This window comes from Mustela putorius, unplaced genomic scaffold, assembly GCF_011764305.1.
Source record: "Mustela putorius furo isolate JIRA1106 unplaced genomic scaffold, ASM1176430v1.1 tig00000095_pilon_pilon_pilon, whole genome shotgun sequence".
In the NCBI taxonomy this organism is placed as follows: Eukaryota; Metazoa; Chordata; class Mammalia; order Carnivora; family Mustelidae; genus Mustela; species Mustela putorius.
Genome location: NW_025421280.1, coordinates 24,369,153 through 24,395,716, shown reverse-complemented (window position 1 = coordinate 24,395,716; position 26,564 = coordinate 24,369,153). Strand labels below are relative to the sequence as shown.

The window sequence follows — 26,564 nt, the reverse complement described above, 5'->3', positions numbered from 1 at the left end:
AGAAACCGCAGGGCTGCAGGCCCAGACTGCCTGCATCTGACAGGTCAGGAGAAGCTTTCACTTTCATGAGTCCTGAGAGCAGACAAGCTGGGCAGCAACATTTGCTTCACGGAGACGTCAGACAATGGGTCTGACCCTCTGTGCTGGGGGACAGATCTTCTGACTCTGCAGTCAGCACGGCGCCCAGAACCCGATTCGGAGAGTCCAGCAGGGAGGGTGGGGACCGACATCTGAGAGCAGAGAGTTACTGCTCTCCTGTGGGCCCACGCTGGAGATAAGGCCTGCAGATAAGGGCTGGAACCAGGCTGGTGGTGCTGCGACAGAACGAGGGGGTGCCTGAGGGCTCTGGGGGACAGGGAGGAGTCCGACAACTACCCCCAGGTTCTTACAGGGACTCACAGGAAGAAGAAGGTGTCTGTGGCCACAAAGGTGACAGAGAGCAAGGGTGCAACAGCTATTGGGCGGACCAGGCTCTGGCAGAGGCTGGGGCAGAACGAGGGGGTGCCTGAGGGCTCTGGGGGACAGGGAGGAGTCCGACAACTACCCCCAGGTTCTTACAGGGACTCACAGGAAGAAGAAGGTGCCTCTGGCCACAAAGGTGACAGAGAGCAAGGGCGCAACAGCTATTGGGCGGACCAGGCTCTGGCAGAGGCTGGGGCAGACACAGGCCAGGGTCCAGCCAGGTGTCCCCAGCAGCAGAGAAGAGGGCCCGCTCCTCCGAAGTGGGGCCAGCCCCACCACCAAGGCCCCATTACCCGGCCTGGCCCCAGGATGGTGGCTGATGTCCTTCATGGGGCAGAGGGAGTTGCAGGGGCTGGCCCTAAGCCAAGTCTGTGCTATTCTTGCCACAAGCACAGCTAGGACCTGGGCTGTGTTCAAAGCAGGCGGCAGACAAGTCCGCCAGCAAATTACTGGTTAACCAATATTGATTGGCTCCTGTGCTAGGGACCCTGTATCAGGTCCTGAGCGGGAAAAAGAACAGAAGGAGAGGGCATCTAGTGTTCACACACCTGGGGTGGGGGGCACTTTTAGCCTGGGTCCATGGATAGGCTCCCAGAGGTCAACAGTCACACACACACACACACACACACACAGGCCAGGTGTGAAAGGCTCATTTTCCTGGAGTACGAATCCACAGAGCTTCAGATCCTCAAAGGGGTAGCATCCCGGAGGAGGAAAGGGAAGGGCTCAGCAGCATGGCGGTGGCATAAGGGTGGGGGGTGGGGGTGTTCTTTGGGCGGCTCGGGAGGTTATCTGGGGAGGCTCTCCAAAGGAGTCCCACCTGTCCTGCACCTTCAGGAGTAGTGGGGAAGGGGAGGGCAGCAGATGGAACAAGCAGCCCCGGGAAGTACAGAGGCTGGGGAGGGCCCTTGTGGTCATGCCCCCACCCCCAATCTCCAGCAGGAAAAGCCCTTGAAAGGTCATGCGGAGCTCAGGGCAGGGACCAGTGCCCCCCCTTTCCCTCACACACAGCTGGCCTGGACCGGTTCTTCTGGGCTGCCAGCAAGGCTCCAAGCTCCACAGGACCCTCCCTGTAGAGGATGCTATGGGCCAAGCACAGCCAGGAGCAGGCCCAGCCGGCACAGACCTGGCGCAGACTGCAGCTTACCAGAGCTGGCGCCCAGGGCAAACCACAGGACCTCTCTGTTCCCTCCCCTGGGGAGCAGGTAGTGCTACTTCCGTGGGGACACTGAGGGTAGGGAACCTGGGTCCAACCTTCAGGTGCAGGGCCCTGTGTGACACCCAGGATGGGAGACAGCCTGCTGGCATCCTGGGGGCCTGACCTGAACCCCGCCCCTTGCCATACAACCCTGGGGAACAAGCTGGTCTGTTTTCAGCTCCCGACCCCCTGCTCTGCCTTGAACCCCCACAAACAAACAAACAAACAAAGTGGACAGCCAGTTGAGTTCCAGGAACCAAAACAGACCTAACAGGGACCCAGGGCCCAGGACCCAGGGCCCAGATCCAGGCTGGGAAGCAAAGGACAGACTACGGTCAGTCCGGCCCGCAGAGAAAATGCTCCCTGCCTCACACTGTACAAGGTAGCGGCCTGGGAACAGAAGGCATCATCCTTTTCCAACAGTGCTTCTTTATCTTTGCTAAGTTTCTGTAGATGACAAACATGCAATTTTTAAAACAAATTCAAATTAAGAGTGACCTGTCGATTCCCTGGGAGGGGAAGGGACAAGGGCCCCAGCTTGGAAGCATGGGGACCGTGTGTGCAAGGCTTCCCCACTGAAGCTTTCATTCTGCACACACCACTACCCCAACACGGAGGCGGCCGGCCCTCTGGCCTGAAAGTCACCCCCATGTTCCGCAGAAGGGCTTTCTTCCCGGGCAGCCCCTCCATCAAGAACTGTCCCAGGCGTTCAATTTCACCTGGACACGCCCACATGAGATTCTGTTGTCATCTGTCTGTCCTCCTCGACTGGAGGCTCTGAGAGGCCTGTCCATCGGTCCCCCAGAACCTGGCAGCCAACAGCAGCTACATTACCAGCAAAGGAGAGAAGGGGTAACCCAGGGGAGGCAAGACACACTTCTACTTCTTCCCCTGACAAGACAAGGCTCTCCTCCCAATGACAGCATCCATCAGGCATCATGAGGCCTGCCTCCTGGACGCAAGGACTGAGGCTCGGGGACACCTAACTCAGGTCTGTGCATGTCAGAGCCCTAGCCTTCCCACTGGTGTGAGGACCCAGCCGACAGAAGCCCGTCCAGTTCCCTGCAGCCACACACACAGTTCTTTCTACCACATCATCTGCATGTTCCCCACTGAGTTATCTATTCCGTGCCCCCCACCATTCCCCGGCAAGCACCTGTACCTGTTTCTCTCCTGTAGACTGAGGGCAAAAATCTCAACCGTGCCCGCTTCTCAGGGACGTGGTAGTGCCGTCAACTCAGAAGACTTCCCAGTAGAAGGGGAGCCCTGGGGAGGGCCAGCCCCCACTGTTGTTCATCCCTGCTCTGCTGTATTTCTTATAATAACAGCCTCCATAATAGTAGGTCAGGCAATTGCTTATCCAATTAATTGAAGTAATCATTACTTAACTAGCAATCATAAAAATCTAGGGGCACCAGGGTGGCCCAGTCGGTCAAGCGTCTACCTTTGGCTCAGATCATGATCCCAAGGTCCTGGGAGCCCCGTGTCTCGCATCGGGCTCCCTGCTCAGCGGGGACTCTGTTTCTCCCTCTCCCTCTGTTCCTCCTCGCTCATGCTCACATTCTCTTTCAAATCAAATAAAATTTTTTAAAAATCGAAACCAGCCCTCTGCTCCAGCCACACTCCCACGCCCACCTCAAACACACAGAGGCATCTCACTGGTGTCTAACGGCCCGTCAGCGTCAGCATCACACCCCCTCACATCTCCTCCTGCTGCCATTTCAGAGAGACATGACCAAACCATCAGGAGTCTGATATGACCATTCCCGGGGCAGGAACTGCAAACCCACACAAGCACAAGGAGAAACAAAACGATGCACGGAGAGGTGTTCACAGCTGTGCTTCTCCTAACAGGGAGAACTGGAACTTCGAGGTAAGTCCGATCCACTTGTGCACCTGGCCTGTGCAGTCACGGAAATGACACCACGACACAGGACACCGAGGACCGTGAGAGGCGCGGAGCCCACGCACACAGCCATGAGCTGAATGGTAGCAACATGACACATACGTGGCCCAAGCCTTCACGGGCTCACACATGACTGTGGGTAGTATTTTTTCCATTTCCTTTCATTCTGCTGTCAAAATGATTTAATAACGAAATGATCTAAGAACAAAAGCAGGCAGAGGAACCCAGCTGCCTGTGGCTCACTATCTTGACTACTCACGCCCTAAACAGCCACCTGGCTCCACGGGAAAGCAGGAAGCCACGGCTAGTCCTCACAGCCTGACACAGCCCATGCAATGTTTAAAGACCTTTCTCGAGCTTAAAAACACTCAAAACCCAAAGGACCAGCAAGCTGCGGGGCAGTGGGAGGAGAGACAGGCCTGCACGCGCCTCTCTCTGCAGCCCGGGACTCGGCCTCCAAACAGGCCAGACGGCTCCCCTGTTTGGGACAGAAATTTCAGTTAGGAAACGAACTGATGGTGAACAATGAGGTTACCTCCCCACTCTCTTACCCTGCCCCACCATTTCCCGTTTTTTTGAGGGGGAAAGCGCCTCTCTGCCACAAAGCAGAACTCGCAACCACCAGGGCTTCCTCACCATGGTAAGGCTCACAGCTGGAGCAAGAGCAAGCGAGTCACAAAGGCCAACAGTAAGGCCCGGGAAGCTCAGAAACTCCCTGCCCTGGTAGGAGACAGCCCCGTGTGGCGCTGGGGGGGGCTGGCCCGGAACCCCTCTCCCATGGCCTCAATGCGGACAGCTGGAGTCAGGAAGCACCGCGCGGGGGCCCAGCTGGCCGGTTCTGGGGAATGGAACAGCCACCCAGAGTCTCTGGTCCTGAGGACACGCGGCTAGTGTCGTGACCCTCACCAGATCCATCCTCCGCACATGAACCCTGGATGGTGGACAGGATTCTCAGCCTGAGCCCAGGAGGGAAGAGGGAACCTATCTATAGTGTGTTCACCATGCCTGCATCCACGGGAAACAGCAAGCAAGGGCCTGAATACCCCAGGGAGTGCCCCTGAAAATTACCCCCCTCTACTCCCCCACACCAGGCCCACACGCCCGTTCACACCAGGTCCAAGTGCCGGTTCACACCTGTGCTGGGTCCACAGGACGTTCCCTGACAGCCGCCAACAGGACCACATCAGGGCTCCTGTTATCCACATGATGCCGCTGGCTTCCTCCAAGCCTGTGATCGACAAGGTGTGCAGCCCTTTGCCATGTGGGCAGGTGTCAAAGCGCTGCTAGTCCGTACCCGAACAACTGATTTCGGAGACTTCACGGTCTCAACAGACTGTACACCCAGTCAAGTTCATCTCGCTGGGTCTGGCTGCAGACTACAGACTTTTAAGGAAAGGCAAGTCAGGCTGCTCCCTGAGAAAAATCTCAGCCCAGCAACTCTCAAATCCACGTGTCTGTCCAGTTGCTTCATTCTTTATTCAAATATCGTCACCAGGAGGACAGAACGGTGATGAAGCCATGACTGTGGCCCTCAGGGCTCAGGGCAGATGAGAGGGGAAGAAGACAGGTGAACTGACAGTCACCACCCGGTACGCCCCAAGGAAGCACCGTGGCTTCCTGGGTGCTATGGGAATGGCCGGTGACTAAAGGCTGACGAGATGAAACTTTACTCACCTGGAAAAAGTGTGGCCTGTCCAGGGAGGGCAGAGCGGGCAGGGTAGTGGGGCTAGAGTCACGGGGAGGAGCAGGTGGATGGAGCCTGAGCCCTGTGTCCCGCAGAGAGGGAAGGAGGAGCCCGCATGGGAAGGTTTGCCCCAGGTGCCACCGACTTCACCCACAGCTCTGAGAAGCTGGCAAAACCCGGAGGAGAGACAGGGAGCGGGCAACAAGGGGACTAGAGTGTTATTTGTAAAGAGCATGAGGAAAGGGCCAGGATGGGAAGGGCAAGGGTCACCGGTCGAAGCCAGGGAGAAACGAGTGGGATATGGGTCACTTTCTCAGTCCCGGGACAGCAGATGGCAGCTGTTTTGAGTCTGCGCAGAGGGACAGCTCCCCGCACCCCGCCCCTCCACCACCCCCCACTCCCCGCCCGCCCGTGGTGCTCACGGAAAGGAGGTGCTCAAGGAAAGCAGCCGGCACCCTTCCCTCTCACACCCACAGGGCCCCTCCCCACCCCCAGCCTCATGGGGTGGGGGGGAGCCTGGTATTTTTGTCCCAGCAGCACAATGACGTTCTGAACCACTAAGGGACATTCTCAATGGCCCACAGCTGATAAGAGATAGGTCAGCACTGAGAGGTTTTCTGATTGCATCATGCTTCCAAAACTCTTTCAAAGAAGGTTTGGGTGTGTGTTCTGTACAAGAGCCAGAGAAGCACCACCTCGTCCATTCTTACCAAATGAGAAAAGAAAGAAAACCACAAATTGTCAGGGCTGCAAAGGCCTCCGATAACATCTGGGACGAGATGAACTAGATCCAGTGGCCCACGGAACATGTTATAAATAGAAGTTACCAAATCAGAATCTTGCAGGCCAAGACCTGGAAGCCTGAATGTTCTCAGAGCCTGCCTGCCCCGGGGTCACGCTTCCACCACACGGTCCAACTGAGGCTGAGTCAGACCACATCCCTCCCCTTACCGAGGCTGACCCAGGGGAGGAAGGGACCTGGACGAGGCCACGCCAAGCTGCCTGAGGGCTCCTGTGGCGACCAGGGAGGGCTCTGGACACAGAGCAGGCAGAGGACGGGAAGAAACACAGAGAAAGTGCTCACATAAGGGAAACGTCCTGAGGGCAGCAGGCGGTCCAGGGAAAGTGTGCAGGGAGAGAAGGGGAAGAGCTAGTGCCAGACCTTGGGTCTCCTGACTTCAAGCTGGTTGGTCCTGAGGGCCCAGCACTCTGTGGGCCACAGGGGGCCCGCACCCCACCCTTACTTAGGACGCTCTGACTGAGGCTTGGGGAAGGAAGAGCCAGCTGAAGTACCCCACACTGGCTTTCCCTGCAGGGTGTGGCAGGGAGGCCAGCAGGCTGGGGGCGGGTGGGGGGGGAGGGATGCACGTGGGGGGCCAGAATCCAGGAGCACGCTGCAGACTGCAGAGTGTCAGGCCTGGAGGCAGTAAGGCCTCCTCACTGAACCACTTCTGAGAAATGTAGGGCTTCTTTCTTTGCATACCTCCAAGGCTGGCGCTCGCTCGCTCTCTCTTATTTTTAGAGAGGGGGAGGAGAGGGATGGACAGAAGAGAATCTGAAGCAGGCTCCATGCTTAGTGCAGAGCCCGGCATGGGGTTCGATCTCATGACCCTGAGATCATGACCCAAGCCGAAATCAAGAGTTGGATGCTAACCACTCAGCCACCCAGGCACCACGGTTCTCCTTTTTGTAAACAGACAAACTAACCAACCAACCGAGCAACAAACCAACCAGCCAGAATAGATTTCTGCATGACCTTTTAGAGCAGTAACCTAACAGCAGAGTATGTGGGTGTGTTCAGAGCTCAAAGCCGTCTTAGGTCCCACAGCTCATGGGATTCACAGGGAGACCCTGGGACGCAAGCAGAGCAAAGGTTCTGATGCCCACTTTGCAAACAGAGAAGCCGGGCACAGGGTGTCAACTGTTCTGTGTACTTGGCCCTGGCATCCCCGCCAGGTCCATCACAAAGGCCAACCGCTCATGCGCCCTGGGGTCCGTCTCCCCATCCCTCCACCCCAAAGTGGGGTCAAGCATGCCACGTACAGAACCCCAACACCGGCACCCAGGCTGGAAAAGCAAATGTTTGGGGCATCAATCCCAGGCAAGCCCGAGGATCACAGAGCAAAAAAGCACGCTGAAGCTTCTGGGAGAAGAGAAGCTATTTTAACCTCTGATCAGCTGCTTCTCAGAGTGTCACAGTCTGGGGACAAGTAAAGGTAAGACAGCTGTCTCCTCTCTGGTGTGATCTACAAGTGATAAAATCCTAATTGAAACCAAATTTAAACTACAAGCCAGAACTGGCACATTTATTTGTGGGAGGAAATACTGCTTAAACAAGGTCTTTTAATCCTCACCTACACATATCTCCTCGAGAAGCCACGTGCACTTTTTAAAACCCCGAGCCAGGCTGAGAAGGAGAAGTGCACAAGGAAGCAGCCCCCCGTCCTGCAGTGGACCTGGGCGACCAGCATGCTGGGCTGTGTGGTGAGGTGGACCTGGGCCACAGCGAGCTTCACGGGGTCTCCCTCTCATCAGCCACAGGGAGCTGACAAGCCAGTGTGGGAGCGGCGTGAGGAGCCCTGTGCCGTGGCCGGCACAAAGTAGGTCCTCAACAGGCAGGTAGGCACCAACCACGGTGAAGATGCTGATGGCAGAGGAGCCCAGTGTGAGGTCTGTGGCCTCAGCGTGAGGCCCATGACATCCCACCCCCCCAAGCCATGCTCACTCCCGCAACCCCACGGCCAAAAAGGGTCACAGAGCAGATCCCCGTGAGCACACCTCTTCCCTTCCCTGTGGTCACCCCAAGGGGCCACCAGCGTCCCACAGGGGATAGGCCAGCTCTTGCCCTCAGGTGGACCCTACACGCACAGAGAGAATGTGAGTCCAAGTCAGAAAAGCCTAGCCACAGGGTGTGACCTGGGGGAGCAGGGGGCTCCCCCCGCCCACCGCGTGCTTAGCCCCTGCCCCTCCTCTTCTCCCACGCCTCCAAAGAACCATCACCTTCCATGTCGTACACTCAGTCCCTCCTCCAGGCCCATCAGGTTCAGAACCCCAGACCAGTTGGGCTCTGCCCTGAGAGCTGTGCAGTCTGGGCACAGAGCCAGAGTGGGAACATGAGCCAGAAGCTAACCAAGGAGATAAAGTGGGGGGTCAGTGCATTCACGGCAGGTTCAGAAGCCTCCTTGTCCATGCAGCGCACCGTGAACTACAGTGTGCAAACTGCACCCCCTGGCCCTCTCTCAGGACGCTCGCCGTTCTGGGCTCCCCCTGCCCCGCCGCCCAGCGTACAGCAGTGCACTGCACTGCAATTACAGCTGGTGGAACGCGGGTCCAGTCTCCCCAGTGGGCCCCAGTCCGCCCTCGCTGACCTCAGTCCCTAAGCCCTTTGCAGGCCCTGGCACAGAGCAGGCACTCAACAGAAGAGTAACGCTGGCCAGTGCACAAGAAGGGATCAAAAGGCTCGGTCATCTGCTCCTTGGCCCCAAGAACCCAGCACACTCTCCCACTCCTGATCAGTCCTGGGCTCCTAAACTCAGGGCTGGAAAGTTCTGGTCTCATCTGATGGCTTCCTCGCCCGGGTAGCAAAACGCAGGTGCACTTTCTTCAGGATTCAATGGCCCTGCAAGAAATCTAGTGGTCCCCGGCCCAGAACACAGTGTGGAGGTGGGTGGGAGGGGCTGTCCTTGAAAGGACAAATGTCTTCTGCTCCAGCCACTCACATTTTCTGCAGACAGAGCTGCTCTTTAGAAGCCTGAATCAAAACAGCTCTGGAGTGTGGATTTTACTCCCCACAGGGCATCGTTACCACAGTGACCGTTTTTCCTCTTGGAATTCTTTCAAGAGTACAAGCTGGTGCTTCCCTCCAAAACAACCCCGGAGAAAGCCAGGGAGCCAGGGATTAAGGGAAGGGCCCGGAGGAAGCAGGACTGAGCCACATGGAGCTCTCCAGCGGGGTCTCCTGGACCTCTGCAGTGGCTTAAGAATGACAGCCCCTCCCAACTGCTGCGGGTGTGGGGGGTATGGGAGGGTTGTGAGTACGGGGCCTTATGTGCGTGTGTTTTGGGGAGGCCCGGGCATGTGTAGGGGTGAGTGGGGGGGGCACTAGGGGCTGTGCATGTAGCAGGAGTGGCCGTGTGGCGTGTGGGGACCGAAGTGAGCAGGGACACTGCCATGTGTGTACCTACACGCACGCTGGTGGTGGCTTGAGGGCAGGCGGGGACCCTGTCAGGGACATGTGGGGAAGTGTGTGGGTGGGGGTTGGGGAAGCGGTCCTCGCAACCCTGAGGTGAAACACGGGTCACATCTTCCCCTGAGACAAGAACATGAACTGCATTCGGAACCTGCATGACAACACTTGGTGCTACAGATCAGCCTGAACTTAGCCCAGACGTCTGCGGGGGTCCGTTCACCACATATGGCTCAAGGCTGAAACAAGCGACTTAGAAGCAACTGTTTGAGGCAACTTGCACTTCTGGTCAGAACACCCCTGGTCAGTTGGTCCGGGGCCTGGATGGCAGGCAGGGCCCAGTGGCTCTGGAGGAGCCGGCGTGGCGGGTCCCCGCCTTCCCCATGAGCCCAAGGGAAGTCCTCCAGGGGGTGCGCAAGCCTGGGGGCTCAGGGTGCTGGGACACAGAACACCCAGTACAGGGCCACTGCCACGGGAACTCGGAGATGTCTGAATGCTCTGTTAGGTAAGTGTAAGAATTGTCCCTGCCTGTAAGGAGCTGCCTGTCCACAGAGGAGCTGGCCGGTACTGGGGCTGAATTACATCCCAAAAAAAGTTAAGAAAAAAAAAAGCCACTACCACTACTACTTTTATTTTATTTATTTATTTTTTAAAGATTTTATTTATTTATTTGAAAAAGAGAGATCACAAGCAGACCGAGAGGCAGGCAGAGAGAGAGAGGGGAAGCAGGTTCCCTGCTGAGCAGAGAGCCCGATGTGGGACTCGATCCCAGGACCCTGAAATCATGACCTGAGCCGAAGGCAGCGGCTTAACCACTGAGCCACCCAGGCGCCCCCCACTACTACTTTTATAATAACTCCAATGATCATGGAGATGTCGTGGGAGGTCAGCAATACTATCAAGGAGGCTGCGTGCCAACCATTCACGCGAAAACAGTCTTCTTTCTAAAACACAAGTGCCAAATAACGAACAGTGCAAAGTCACTGATATCCACACAGGGGGTGGGGGGGTAGGAATCTTGATGCCTACCTCACACCATGCGAAAATAAATTCTGGATGGACTGGGGGCGCCTGGGTGGCACAGTCAGTTAAGCATCTGCTTTGGGCTCAGGTCATGATCCCAGGGTCCTGGGATGGAGCCCCCAGTTGGGCTCCCTGCTCAGCGGGGAGCCTGCTTCTCCCTCTCCCTCTGCCGCTCCCCATGCTTGTGCTCTCTCTCTTCCTCTCTCAAATAAATAAATAAAATCTTTAAAAAAAAATTCTGGGGGCGCCTGGGTGGCTCAGTGGGTTAAAGCCTCTGCCTTCGGCTCAGGTCATGGTCCCAGGGTCCTGGGATCGAGCCCCGGGATCGAGCTCAGCAGAGAGCCTGCTTCCTCCTCTCTCTCTGCCTGCCTCTCTGCCTGCTTGTGATCTCTGTCTGTCAAATAAATAAATAAAATCTTTAAAAAAAAATTAAAATAAAAAAATTCTGGATGGACTGGAAATCTAATGGTGAAAGGTAAGATAATAAAACTTATAGACTAGAAAAAATAAAATAAGACAAAACCAGAGTGGGAGAGAAACTTGTTAAGAGGCTCTTAATCACAGGGAACGAAGTGAGGGTTGCTGGAGGGAAGGCGGGTGGAGGGAGGGGGTAACTGGGTGATGGACATTAAGGAGGGCATGTGATATAATGAGCACGGGGTATAATAGAAGACTGATGAATCACAAGCCTGTACCTCTGAAACCAATAATATATTATATGTTAATTAATCAAATTTAAATAAAAAATGTTTTAAAAAACCCTAGAATATAATATAAGAGAATGTCATCATGACCTAGGAGCACACAACTATTTCCCTAGGCAGGCCACAGAAGATATTCGGGGGCGGGGGGAACCCTGATGAACTGGATTACATAAAAAGCATGAAGAGTCAAGGCCCAGAGGGAGAGAAAAATACAATATGTATACTGAAGAGTGGACTTACCCAGGTGTCAAAGAACACCTAGAAAGGAACAGGAAAAAGTGTCAGGCGACCCAGAAAAATGGACAGGAGGCAGAAAGGCCTGAGCAGGTTCTTCATATAAACACCTGACAAGCGACTCCACTGCCTCAGTTAGGAAGGGAATGCAAATTTACACCACAAAGGGATACACTACCCCTCCACCAGCAGTGCCAACTTGAAAAAGACTAACCAAGGCAGGAGCGTGGAAGAGGAACTTCACAGCCGGTGGGAGTGTGGACTGGTTTACTAGCCACTGGGAGGGCTGTATGGTAGTGTCTCTCCTATGACCTACCGATTCTACTCCTAGGGATATACCCAGCACATGTTCACCAACACATGGACGAGACCGGAAATAGCGGATTATGGCTCCAGCCTGAAATTCTATAGTGGGACGGACCCAATGTTGTATATTGACACAATCAGTGCTGGGCAGTGATGGCCACACCCAATGGCTCACAGACATGATAAGGAATGGAAGAACCCAGATCCCAGAAGAGTATGTAGTGTATGATCCCACTTATCTAAAGGTCGAAAGAAGCTGACCTCCAGAGTCACAAGTCCCAAGTGATCACTCCTGCAGCACGAGCACCTGGGCAGGGAGCCTGGATGCTGTCACAGTTTCCTGATCTGAATGACTGATGACATCATGTGTTCACTTAGTAAAAGTCACTGGGCTGACCTGTCCACTTTTCTCTACATATTGAAAAGGGAAGTTTTCTTAATGCCACAACAAAGTTGTTAAAAACAGAATTTAACCCCATGTAGAAACCAAAAATACATTACTGAAATCTAAAGAGAGGACGAATTCTGTCTTGAGGACAGCAAGAAGTCAGTCCTCAAAGAGAGGATGACCTCAGGACCCCCAAGCACACCCAGAAGACGGCTGCGGGAGGGAAGCACAGTCCCTCCCGCCCTCCCGGCTCCAGGGATTTGCCATCAAGGTCACAAAACTTTTTCTGTTTCAAAAGCTAGTAGATTAAAAACCAGCTTGAATGTCAAGATTCCTTCACTTTACAATCCCCTGTGTCCAATCGATGCGGCCTTGCAAACACCTGGTGACATATTGTCACGTCACGGCAGTCACTCAAAGGGGAACAGGAGGCCTCAACAGGGAGCCGGGAGCGGAGCAAGAAGGAAGGACCCTGTCTCGCGGCCTCTTGTCCAGACGTGCTTCACGCAGCTGCCTCGGCCACCACAAGGCTAGCCAAACGGTGAGAGATCCAGAACAGCACGTATCTGCCTCCAGAAGCCCTGCTCTCTGAGGAAAACTCAGAAGGAGCCCCACCCCACCCTGGCCACCCAGTAGGTTCTCCCCAGGATCTGAGACCAGCTGAAAGAAAGGTCCACTTCTCTGTACAGCGGCCCACTGCCAGGCCCTCCCGGCACTGCTCCGAGGGGGGCTCCCCAGAGCTCAGCTCCAGGGAGGGGACCAGGTCCACGGGCCAGGGGGTAGGCCCTGGATGCCACTGTCTAGGTCTCTACTGTCACATCTGTAAAATAAAGGGGCCCCTTCCCAGGGATAAGAAGAAAGAACAGCAGGAAAAATAACTGCACATCCCCACTTCCCATTCTCCACGTCCACACACACCGTCTCCCTTCATCTTCGTCCTGGGAGGCAGGGGTTACCGGGGTCACTTCTGGCCATGTCTCCTAAGGCCCAGGAGCAAGAAGACGCTCATCTACCTACTGGTCCTGGAGCCCACAGAGCTGGGGTGGCCAAAGCCGCTTCTGCAACAGGCCCCAGGGCAGGGAACCCGGAGTGAAGCTGCCTGATGCAGGGCGGTGTCCAGCTCAGCCTGCAGGGAAGCGGCCGGGGGCGGAACACCCAACAGAAAGGGAGCAGCAGGCTACCCACTCCACCATGCTGCCCAGCCCACAGAACAAAGCCTCAAGAACACAGCCTCGGCCGCTGCCTCTCCTGACATCAGTGGGTCTCACAAGCGAGGGCTGGTGAGGCCTCCACGTGGTGCGAAGGCCCACGTCACAGGGTGGCTGTGGCCGGGACCCCACCAGCACCTTTCCCTCCCCACGTGCTGCCTGCAAACAGCTGGACCAAGTTCACGGCCCAAACTCACTCCAGTCCTCACCCAGCTTCTCTCAGTCCCCATCTCCCTCCCCGCAGATTCCTGTGCCCCTTCCTCCTGCATGCTATAGGGCGAACCCCTGGGCACTGTATGTCCCCCATCCTCCTTCTCTGCTGTCTAAATCCTGGCCCCAGGGAACCTCATCTGGCCCCAGGGCTTCAGCTTCTACCCACACAAGCCTCTCCTTGCAGTTCCAACGCCCGCCTGCCAGGCTCTCTCTACTCACATGGCCAACAGCCAGGCCCAACATGGCCCTCACCAGACTCCTGGCTCCCCTTCAAAACCACTCCTCCTGCACCTCTCATTTGGGAAGAGGCCCTGCCACACCCCCCAGCCCACCTGCCCCCACAGTCCACCTGCCGGGATGTCCCATAACCCTGAATGCCGCAGCCTCACAACTGAGCGAATGTGGCAGCCTCCCGCCTCCACACACACTCAGGGCAAGACCCAGCACTCAGGCCTCCAGTGGCTCCCCAGCTCCCCTAGAGCAAGAGCCTGCCCCTGTGGCCACAGCCGGCCAGGGCCTCTCTACTCCCATCCCCTCCCCACTCCCGAAACTTCACCTGACACCTGTCATGCAAGGGCTCCTTCTCCCCCCTCAAACATGCCAAGCTAGTGCTCTGCACAGCTTAGAATGCTCTTCCCGAGACCTGGCATCCCAACCCTCCCCTGCAACCGCCACCATCTCCCGCCTCCCGCTCAGAGCAGCCTTCCTGTCATAGGCCAGCTGCACCAGCCCTCCTTCAAAACACACACACAGGGCGCCTGGGTGGCTCAGTGGGTTAAGCCGCTGCCTTCGGCTCAGGTCGTGATCTCAGGGTCCTGGGATCAAGTCCCGCATCGGGCTCTCTGCTCAGCAGGGAGCCTGCTTCTCTCTCTCTCTCTCTGCCTGCCTCTCCATCTACTTGTGATTTCTCTCTGTCAAATAAATAAATAAAATCTTTAAAAAAAAAAAAAACACACACACACACACACACCCCCAGCACTCCCAAGTTCCCAACACTCTCTTCCCTGCTCACTAGTATACACTCTTTACCCACCCCTCCCATGGAAAGCCTCTCGAAGCAGAGGGGCCGTCTGATTCACAATCCAGATCCCCAGGCCCGGATCCCCAGGCCCCGCACACCACGCTGGTGCTCAATAAATACTTCTTTGATGGGTGGTGGCGGAGGTCCTGCAGTGAGGATGAGCACCTCATGCTCCAGGGAAAGGAGGTGTTCTACTTCCTTTTGTCAAGGGAGAATGTCAGGGAAGTGATCAGAGACATGCAGGAAACTGAATCATCTGTGAATCTTTCCAAAATTGCGTGATTTCCAGGCTCCCTACCTCCTCCCTACAGGAGATCTGGGGTGGAGCCAGAGAAAAGAATGCATAGGTCACCCCAGGTGATCCTGACGCACAGGTAGGTCTGAGAACCTCGGACTGATCCAACACCTTCATTTCGCACATGAACAAGCCAAGGCCTCCGAAGGGATGACTCAGAGAGAAGCTGCAACACTGGTTCGTCAACAGGTGTCTGTCTGTGTTGGGAGTCCCCAGCTTCCCACCCACGAGGTTCTCCCTCTCACTGGCTCCCAGACCTCGGGGTCAGAGCAGAGCTCGGGAACAGAAGGTCAGTCTTGGGGAGAAAGGGGGAACACACACCCCACCGTGGCTGTGGCTCTGCAAATCCACTTCTTTGTTGATGTAACACTTTGTACGCCAAGTGAATTCCACCTTCAAGGAAGCACGGCTAGGCTGAGGAAAGCCAGGGGACCAGCAAGATGTTCTCTTTGCTTGCCTTGGAAACAGCGTCAGCTATACCCACTGTCACCCAGCGGGAAGGGCTGGAGGACCACCTAGACTTCCTCGCTTCAACAGGGTGGGTGAGAAAAGACATACACCTGTATTTATAAGAGGCCCACGGGCAAGACCTTGAACTAGCCACTTCAGAGACATCTTTCTCTGTTCTTCCAGCTACTGATAAGGTCGGAAGCCAAGTCTTGATTTTAGAGACAAGGCTAGGGAGGTCAAGAGTTTTAAAGACCCACCCTGGGTCCCAGTGATGGGATGAATGGAGCTGAGATTTAAATCAGATCCATCGGACTCCAAAGTACAGCTCTCCACTATGCCACCCAGCTCCCACAAGGCAGCCTGATGGCAGTTTGTGTGTGGATGGAAAGAAGACCCTGTCCTGGGGGCTACTTATCCCCCAAGCACCTGGGGGTGACAAGTGGAGAGGAATACAGGGCCCAGGGCTCAGGGAACCATCTAGGGTTGGGAACATCCCCAAGCACAGCCACGAGCAGTCCCTCAGCCCAGGCCTCCTGGCCTATTAAATAAGGATAAACTGTTTTATTTTTTTTTTAAGACTTTATTTATTTACTTGACAAAGATCATAAGTAGGCAGAGAGGCAGGCGGAGGGGTGGCGAAGCAGCCTCCCCACTGAGCAGAGAGCCCGATGCGGGGCTCGATCCCAGGACCCCAGGACCCTGACCTGTGCCAAAGGCAGAGGCTTTAACCCAATGAGCCACCCAGGTGCCTGGGGCCCGAGTATAAACTGTTTTTTTTTTTTTGATTTTATTTATTTATTTGACAGAGAGCCATCACAGGGCAGAGAGGCTTTAAGAGAGAGAGAGGAGGAGGAAGCAGGCTCCCTGCTTGAGAGCCCGATGCGGGACCCCCAGGACCCTGAGATCATGACCTGGGCCCAGAGGCTTAAACTGTTTTAAACCTACCTCAAAGGGCTGCTTCTGGATTGAGCAAATCAGGAGATCCCATCACAAAGTGCCATGTAAATGTTATGAAAGCCGATCTGTAAGAGGCTGTCGACATGGTGGCAGTGACTCCTCCACTGACTTAGGCGTCAGGCCGCTGGGCCTGGGGACAGAGCCACACGCAGCCAGGCCAGAGGCAATGTCCTCAGGGATAAGCAGGACACAGACAAGTTCGACTCCTCCCCCAGAACACTGGGCTCTTCTCCACCCCCACCACCCCACACCCTGCTGCCCCTTCCTCTTTGTCCCCCCAACAGTGGCCAGCCCTTCCCTCCAGTTTCCCTTCTACGCTCAGCCTGCACTGGCCAAGACCCTCCCGGTACACCCAAGTCCAAGATTATCAATGAGCTGCGCTCCACCTTGGCACTGACCCCACTCTCCGACTGCCCATTTCTCAAGTGTATGGATCACAACTGTCAGCATTTAACTCCTACTGGATATACACATGGAAAGCCAGAAATAAGCATCTGCTGGAGATGCTAGCCAGAAAGACTGACTACTTTGAAGCCCTCTGCTCTAGCTTCGAAGCCCTAGGCTCCCCAAGCCTGAGCTCAGGGTCACCTGGGTTTCCGCCTACCCTCTCCTTCACAGCTCTCTATAAATGAGAGCTCAAGTAGAGACACAGTGTTGTATGAACTGGGCGAGAGGGAGCGAGGTCTCCAGAGACTACACTGTCCAATGAGGCAACCTTCAGCCAAGTGTGGCTGTTTAAATACGAATTAAATAAAATAAAATGAAACATCACGTCCATCATATTTCAAGGGTTAAAGGGCCACATGTGGCTCCTGGCTGTGGTACCAGGCAGCACAGGTTCCACAGAGAACTGCACGGCACTGTCCTGTCCTGAGAGCCAGGTGGGAAGCAGGAACTGCAGCGCAGCCTGCAAGCTGACAGCCAGAGCCGGCTCCGGGGCCCCAGTGCAGCCCCAGAGGGGCTGGGGATGACCACCTTCCCTGTCCCAGGGTTCCAGGAGGCAGCCCAATTCAGGCTAGATGCTGGCGAAAGCCGACAGCCAAGGGCAAGTGTTTGGGCCAAGTTAACAACCTTCAGGAGCCTCCATCTGGCTGCTGAGAAAGAGGTCGGAGCAGGACGAAGTGGCCTCACACTGCCCTGTTGGGTGGCGCTGAAGATAGAGGCCCCGGAGCTTTGTCTACAGAGCCTGGAACGGTTCCCCAACTCACCCAGCTTGGAACTTGGGGAGGAGCACCAAGAAATGAGGTTCCGAAACAACACAGAAGTGTAGGTGGCTGACCTCACCGCAGCAAGGCGGGGCTCCTGCAGAACTCGGCCACCGGAGCAATCAGCAGCCCCTTCAGACCTTATCCCTACCCCAATCGCTGCCAACTGCTTGCCGTCAAACCCACTGGAGCATCTGACCATCCCCTCTGGGCCCACCGAACATTCCCACCTCTGAGCTGCACCCCTGGAACACTCCTTTCCAGCTACCTCAATATGCGCTTCCCGGTCCCATCCTCCACAGGTCAGCCCAAAGCCCGCTCTGCCTTCTCGTGAAGCGTCCCCAAGACCAGCCTGGCTTTCCCAGGAAATGACTGCCAGCAGCACAGTCTGATAGTCTACGTGCTCTTCCCACCTGTCACCAGGACTGGCTGACCCACAGGCCTGCTGCACCCCGCAGAGAATCCCCCCTCCTCCAGGGGTCATGTGTGCTGGAATCCCGACGTCACTTACACTCCTCGACCTTGGGCATCCCAGCCCCTCGGAATGTCGTGGCTTGCGCCCTCAGTATCAGTCAGGTGCGCTGACGAGGAAGTGCTCTGTAAGACTGCCCGCCACACAGCTACAACCGAACTTGACTGAGGAATAATGTGCGGAAACCTCATGGCCCGGATCTCATCTCTGTTTGTCACAACGTCAGGATGGGCTCCTCCAGACGATCACAACTTTGAGCTCATAGTGCGGTGCGGGGAGGAGCGGAAGCTAGCCCCAGGATGGATGCCAATGCCAGGCACGAGCTCTTCCATGCCTCCAGCAAAACCATGTGCGTGGAAGGTATCAGTGAGGGACATGTCGCTGAGTGCCAGGGGACTGGCAAGGAGCCATCCTCTTGGGGCAGACAGGGACTCTCCCACGGCAGGAGGGGGCTGAGAAAGTGCTGGGCCCTGGAGTCCCTCCTACAGGGGTCACATCTTCACATCAGATGACGGAACTAAAAGCAGGGGGCCCCCTCCACCCGAGGGAGGGGCCTCCTGCCCCTGCAGCAGGCCGGCTTTACTTCCTTGCCAGCCTCACCACTCCTCGGTCTCCCAAGAAATGACTGGGCTGGAAAAGTAACTCAAACTTAAGACCTTTGACTGTCTTTCTCTCAGGCACTGATCCTCACAGAAACATCCCTCAGGAACTGCAGAGATTAAATATGACGCGAAAAGCACTCTTAAAAGAAAAAAGAGAACCTGGGCTTTACCAAAATTTAAAAATCTTTGTGCATCAAAAAGACACTATCAAGAGAATGAAGACAGCCCACAGAATGGGGGGAAAATACCCAGAAGTCCCCTACTTAGGAGCTGTTTAATATCCAGAATATATAAAGAATTCAAGCACAACTCAAGAACAGAGAGATAAATGACTCAATGGAAAAATGGGCAAAGAATATGAATAAATATTTGTCCAAAGAACATATATAAATGGCAAATGAGCACATGATTGGATGCTTAAAAGTACTTATCACCAGGGAAATACAAATCAAAACCCCAATGAGCGACCACTTCACTCCTACTAGGAGTGAAGATCATGTGTTTGTTTAAAAAGAAAGGCAGACCGCCCCATCTAGCGCCTCATTTGGACGCATCTGGAGTCCAAGGACACAGGTGAAGCAGTGAGGGAGGAAGGGGACACCCGCCTAGCCACACAGATCAGCCGAATCAACCTTGGCGATCAATGAGGTGACAGATTCTACAGCCAGATTGCCCTCACATCCTATAATTTTTTTTTCTAAGTAGGCGCCATGCCCAGCATGGAGCCCAATGCAGGGTTTGAGTTGACCACCCTGAGGTCAAGACCTGCAAGGAGATCAAGAGTTGGACGCTTAACTGACTGGGCCACCCAGGCGCACCCATCTTATCACTTTTTTCTTTCTTTCTTTCTAAGGAAAGTAATTGTGGGGCAAGGATGTAAGGGAACTGGAACGCTCGTGCACTGCTGGTGGTAGTGGAAAATGTACACCCACTGTGGCAAACAGTTTGGTGGTTTCTCTGAAAATTAAACACAGAATGGCTATCTGACCCAGCAATCCCACTCCTTCTGTATATATTGAAAAGAACTGAAAACAGGGACTCAAATAATACTTGTGAAGTCGATAAGTATACCAATATGCCAATGACAGCATCAGTGACAAGAGCCAAAAGGTGTCCATTAACAGAGGAATGAAAATCCACTGCGTGTGGTGTATACCTACAATGGAATATTATTCAGCCTTAAAAAGGAACAAAAGGCTCTTGCATGCTAGAATGTGGATGAACCCTGAAAACAGATGCTGCTGCTAAGTGAAGTAAGCCAAACACAAAAGGACAAATATTGTTAAGACTCCACTTACACGAGGTACTTGGAATGGGCAAACTCACGGAGACAGAAAGCAGATTAGTGGTTGCAAGGGGCTGGGGTGAGGCTAACACGGAACCGCCGCTTGGTGGGGGTAGAGTTTCTGTTTGGTGTGATGAAACAGTTTTGGTAATCATCGTGGTGATGGTTGCGCAACGCTGTAAATATCCTAATGACAAATGCTTAAACGGAAAATTTTATGTTATGTGTATTTCACCATTGAAAGATACAAAACAAAACAAAATTGTGGCAAATCAGGGTCTCCCCTTCCCCATCAGGGGAAAGGAGGACCAGATCAGGATCCTCAGGGGATTAAGACATGCACATCAGGGCAGACTGGACTTGGGGCCTATCCTCTTTCACCACTGTTGTTTCGTGTTTTGTTATGTTCTTGAGCGTGTAACTCACAAAACCAAAGAGTATTAGAAAGTATACAACTGGTTCCTCCAGTTTCTCCCCTACCTTGCATCTGGGCAGCCAGTCCAAGTCAGTACACAAAGAGAGTCACCACCTGTTCTCATGGCCTCTCCTAAGCTAACACGCACTTGGGTGCCTCCTAGCTATGTGACCTCAGGCAAACCGCCTCACATTTATTAGCCTCCGTGCTTCCATCTATAAACTAACCCTCCTCCTTTTTTGTTTGAAGATTTTATTTATTTATTTGACACAGAGAGAGAGAGAAAGAGAGAGAGAGCGCGCGCGCACACGCACACAAGTAGGCAGAGCGGCAGGCAGTGGGAAACGGAGAAGAAGGCTCCCTGCTGAGCAGGGAGCCCAATGCGGGGCTCGATCCCAGGACCCTGGGATCAGGACCTGAGCTGAAGGCAGCTACTTAACTGACTAAGCCACCCAGGCGCCCCTAAATTAACCCTCCTCTTGCCTTCTTCTCAGGTTTGTCATCAAGACCTAGACAAGATAAAGCAGGCAGCTGGCATCGTTTCTATGTCAAATCTGAAAACACTGTTAATAAAGAAAATTAAATTGTTAGGAGCTACAGAGAAAATCAGGAGCACTAGGTACTCCCCACCTCCCTTTCCTTGCACCTTCTCTATCTAACACTATCTATATTGCCTGACCCTCGGTCTCCCCAGCTGACTGCAAGCTGCTCAGGGCAGAGACTTCTGTCTGCTCTGTTCAGCACTATACCTCTAGTGCCTCACGACTGGTGCCCAGGCCGTACCCGGTACACGTCCGCAGAAGGAAGGAATTACCAGCTCCAATAACCCACTTTCAACCAAGCCAAACAACACTTCATCACCTGCCACTGATCCACCCACTGATAACCACAGCCTGGAAACTGAAAAGTCAACAAAAAATTCTAACTTCCCCTTTGTAAGAAAAGGACTAGAGAAAGTAGAAAAACCAGGAGCTCCTGAATAGGAAAGATGCAACAGGAAAGGAGAAGGCTTTTAATGGAGCAAGAATGTGGCTTCATAATAACTCTTCCTTAAAAAGAATGAAAGGAAACTCCAAAGGCCAGTGAACTCTCAATTCCAACATAGAAGCCACGTGATTTCCGGTTGCACATTTTTTTAGAAATGAGTTCATGGCCAAGAGCTTTCTGAAGCCAGAAATGGGAAGATTAAAGCCAATTAAAGTAGCAATCAATACACCAACAAATTAGAAAATCTAAATGAAATGGGCAAAATCCTAGAAACACATAATGTACCTAAACTGACTCATGAAGAAATAGAAGATTTAAATTTATCTGTAACTAATAAGGAAACTGAGTAAGTAATCAAAACCCTCCTAATGGGGTGCCTGGGTGGCTCAGTGGGTTAAAGCCTCTGCCTTCGGCTCAGGTCATGATCCCAGGGTCCTGGGATCGAGCCCCACATCGGGCTCTCTGCTCAGTGGGGAGCCTGCTTCCTCCTCTCTCTCTGCCTGCCTCTCTGCCTACTTGTGATCTCTGTCTGTCAAATAAATAAATAAAATCTTAAAAAAAAAAAAACCCTCCTAATAAAGAAAAAAGCCCTGGGTCAGACAGTTTTACTGGTGAATTCTAATACTAACAAATTGAATCCATCAAGGACCAAAGACCAGGGGAATTTACTCTCCAATGCAAAATGGTTTAACATACAAAAACCAACTAATGCAATATAATAATAGGATGGGGGGGTAAATCACATGATCATCTCAATTGATGAAGAAAAAGCATTTGACAAAAATCAACTCTCTTTGTTATGAGAGTGATACGATATAAACAGTCAACAAGCTAGGAATAGAAGGAAACTTCCTCAACATGATAAAGGTCATATTCAAAAAACCCACAGTGAATGTCACACTCAATGGTGAAACACTGAAAACTCTTCCATGATAAGGAACATAACAAGGATGACTACTTTCACAACTTCTAGCCAACATGATACTCAAAAGTTCTAGCCAGAGCAATCAGGCAAGAAAAGGAAATAAAAGACTTCCAAATTGGAAGAGAAGTAAAATTGTATCTGTTCACAGATGATATGATCTTATATGTAGAAATATCCATGAAAAAACTGTTAGAGTAATTAACAAATTCAGCAAAGTTCCAGGATGTCAATTTTGTAAATCAACAAATATTAATTTGTACAAATATTTGTACAAATATCATACAAATATTCTGTATGTACAATCTGAACAGGTAATTAAGAAAACAATCTCCTTTACAACAGCACCAAAAAGAATAAAATACTTAGGAATATTTTTAACCAAGGAGCTGAAGGTTTGTACATTGAAAACTAGAGAACACTGCTAAAAAAAAATTTAAATACTTAAATGAAAATTAACAACTTAAGGGGTACCTGGGTGGTTGAGCATCTGCCTTTGGCTCAGGTTATGATCCTGGAGTCCCGGGATCAAGCCCTGCATCAGGGTCCCTGCTCAGTGGGGAGTCTGCTTCTCCCTCTGCCCCTTACCCCACCTGTGCTCTCCTTTTCTCACTCCCTTGTCAAATAAATAAATTTAAAAAAGAATTAACAACTTAAATGGAAAGACATCCCATGCTCACGGACTGGAAAACTTAATATTGTTAGGATGGCAATACTCCCCAAAATTTTTACAGACTCAGTACAATCCATATCAAAATCTCAACAGCATTCTTTGCACAAACAGAAAAATCCATTCTAAAATTCATATGGAATCTCGGGGATCCCCAAAAGCCAAAACAATCTTGAAAGAGAACTAAGAGGATTCATACTTTCTGATTTCAGAACTGACAACAAGCTATAGTAATCAAAACAGTATGGCAGTGGCATAATGACAGACATATAAACCAAGAGAAAAATACAGAGTCCTGAAATAAACTCTCATAGATATGGTGAAATGATTTTCAACAATTCAGCAGGGAAAGGACCATTCAACAGGGAAAGGACATTCAATAGGGAAGACCATTCAATAGGGAAAGGACAATTATTTCAACAAATGGTACTGGGAAAGCTGGATATTCACATGCCAGACACTGTATAAGACATTTACATTATACCTACATAAAAATTAACTCGGAATGGATCAAATACCTAAATATAAGAGCTAAAACTATAAAACTCTTAGGGTAAAACATGGGGAAAAGCTTCAGGATCCAAGGTTTGATAAAGGTTCCTCAGACATGACACCAAAAGCAGACACACCAAAAGAAAAAATAAATTGTGTTTTATCAAAATTAAGAACTTTATGCATCAAAGGACATTATTGGGAAAGTGAAAAGACAACCATGGAATTGGGAGAAAACATCTGCAAATCCCATATCTGATAGGGGATTAATAGTCAGAATATATTAAGAACTCCTACAACTCAACAACAACAAAAGTCAATTAAAAAATGGGCGAAGGGGTGCCTGTGTGGTTCAGTCAGTAAAGCATTGGACTTTTGGTTGGTTTCAGCTCAGATTAGCCCCACATACTCTGCGTAGAGTTTGCTTGAAGATTCTCTCCCTCTGACCCTCCTCCCACTCGTGTGCACAAACTCTCTCTCTCCCAAATAAATATATCTTTAAAAGAAAAATGGCAGCAGCAGAAGGACATGAACAGACATTCCTCCAAAGAAGATATACAAATGGCCATAGGCACATGAGAAGATGCTTAACATGATTCACTGATCACTACGGAAATGCACATCAAAACTACAATGTGATACCATTTCACATCCAATAGGATGGCTATAATCAACAAAACAGAAAATACCAAGTGTTGCCAAGGATGCAGAAAAACGGGAATCCATGTCCATGGCTGCTGTGGAAAACAACATGGCAGTTCCTTCAAAGGTTAAACACAGAACTGCTCTATAACCCAAAATTTCCACTTCTGGGTTCACACCCAAAAGAACTGAAAACAGAGACTCAAACAGATATTTATTTATACATTCACGGCTCACAACAGCCAAAAGTTAGAAGCAACCTCAAACAGATAAAATACGGTATAGTAAAAAGGAGTATGATCCAGCTTTAAAAAGGAATGAAATTTCACATATGCTACAACATGGATAAACCTTAAAAATGTTATGCTGGGGACGCCTGGGTGGCTTAGTCAGTTAAGCGTCTGACTTGATCCCAGGTTCCTGGGACTAAGCCCCACATCAGTCTCCTTGCTCATCAGGGAGGCTGCTTCTCCCTGTGCCTGCACCTGCTGCTCCCCCTGCTTATGCTCTCTCTCTTTCTCTGACAAGTAAATAAATAAAATCTTTAAAAAAAAAAAAAAAAAGTTATGCTTGTTGAAATAAGCCAGTCAAAGAAAGTCAAATACTATATGATTCTACTTATATAAGATACCTAAAGTAGTCAAATAGAATGGTGGTTGTCGGGGCTAGGGTGGGGAGTTACTGTTTAATGGGTACAGAGTGTACATTTGGGATGGTGATAAAGCTCTGGACATAGTGGTACGGTTTTATAACATTATGAACATATTTCAAATGGTAAGCTTTATGTTACATACATTCTGCCACAATTAAAAAAAGGGAAAAAATAACCATCGGGCCATATTTTCAGCTCTTTGAGAGAATCCACCTTTAAAGGCCAGTTCTCCTGATGGCCTGGGCATCCTTCCCATAGAACAGGCCCTAAGAATGCTATGTTATCAGTTGTATTCTGACCTCAAGCCTAGTCACAGTAATCTGGGCCCCAAATCCCAGCCAACAGCACAGGCTGGCTAGCCACTGAAAAGCTGAGGCATGAGTCTCCCTCCGCCAGGCAGTTTTGGGGCAGAACCCTCTGACAGAGCCAACAACATGCCAACAAAAGCAGAAGCCAATCCGGGGGCGCCTGGATGGCTCAGTGGGTTCATGCCTCTGCCTTCAGCTCAGGTCATGATTCCAGGGTCCTGGGATTGAACCCCACATCGGGCTCTCTGCTCGGCGGAGCCTGCTTACCCCTCCCCTCTCCCTATCTGCCTGCCTTTCTGCCTACTTTTGATCTCTGTCTGTCAAATAAATAAATAAAATCTAAAAAAAAAAAAAAAAAGCCAATCCGGCTAGCTTTCACTCTCTATTACTTCCCCTTTCACTTTCCCACAGGGTGGCCATGCAGAAAGGAAACAGGGGCCTCACTGACCAGCCTGACTCTCTAAAGTTAGAAAGCTGAGTCCGTTTTCCCTCATCCATCCAAGGCCTAAATATTTACTAGCCTTTATATTTTGCAGAATTAACAGTTTTTGCTCTTCCAACAACAGCGGAACGGACAGGCTCCACCCTCTGTGGGCTCTAGTGCTCTTTCATACAGAGGACCCTGTCAGATCTCAAAATAACCCAACGAGAATTAATATAGAGGACTTCTTATCCTCCACTGCGGACATGAAGAAACAGGCTCATGGATATGAAGCAATTTGTCCCAAGTCCCACAGCCCCAAGTGACAAGACCAGGGTTTGCACACAGGCAATGAACTTCAGAGCTCTCCTTCCTCTTGATTACTCGGAGAGAGCAAGGAGGTGGAAATGGAATGGGACCATTTTGGTGTCAAACAAAAGCAAGAAAGATGCTTCCAAGTTTGATAACTAATAGGATTAGGAGGTCCATCCCCAGAGAAGTAGCGTAGGAACAACTAAGTGCCCTCCTCTTTCCCTGAGGTGCACCGTGACCTAGAAATGGGTCTTTGTTTTTGCACTTCTGCACTCAAATTACAGCTGGGCCCCGAGAGTACCGTCCCGTACTGTCGGGCCCAAGGTGCGGTGCCGGACAGGGAGGGTCTGCCACATTCACCGAATTTCACCAGGCTGGAAGGCCGCCGGGGCCGTGGGGGAAAGGGGATAATTCAGGGCGCTCAAAAGCGAAAAAATTACGCCTAATACAACGAGCACCCAAGACTTAGAAACTGCCCTGGAGACGCATAAGACAAAAACCAGAAAGAAACCAAACCCCCGCCCCCGTCCCCACCTCGCGCATGCGCGGCGACGGGGAACCAGCGCCAAAAGAGTCCCAGGCAGCTAACCACTACACCTGGTAGGCGGGCTCCGACTCCGCGCAAGCACCACCCGCGCGGGCATGCGCGTCACCCGCAGCTGCCTTTTCCTAGTAGTCCCCTGCCCTCTCGTCCCTGTTCTGGACCCGAATACTGGCTACCTCAGCCATGGTCCTCACTCTACATTCCTCACCTTGCGCCCGGTTTTTTCCCTTAGGGCTTTCAGCCGTTCCTTTCGCCGCAACGCCTCTTCCTCTAGCCGGCCCACACCAGCCGCAGTAGCCGCCATGTTGCCCACCCTCCTCTTCTCTCGTCCTGCATCGCGCAGGCCCGGGGAGTAGACGAACCTCTGGCGGCCAATCCAGTGACGAGAACGGGAGATCAG

At 52.2% G+C, this 26,564-nt stretch overlaps 1 protein-coding gene across 3 annotated transcripts in view; it reads right to left on the bottom strand.

The window, feature by feature from the left end:
- The window catches only part of CCDC12 (coiled-coil domain containing 12), a 55,404-nt gene extending 28,840 nt beyond the window's left edge, over positions 1-26,564 (bottom strand). Inside the window, exon 1 of one of the 3 annotated variants that reach the window (XR_006606971.1) lies at positions 16,224-17,945. Coding sequence is in view for 2 of the 3 variants with exons in the window: in XM_004760782.3 (XP_004760839.1) it covers positions 26,373-26,468 (96 nt within the window). In the remaining variant the exon portion in view is untranslated. Of the gene's footprint in view, positions 1-16,223; positions 17,946-26,372 lie in introns of those variants that run through there. The other 2 variants (XM_004760782.3, XM_004760781.3) reach the window with 2 other exon arrangements.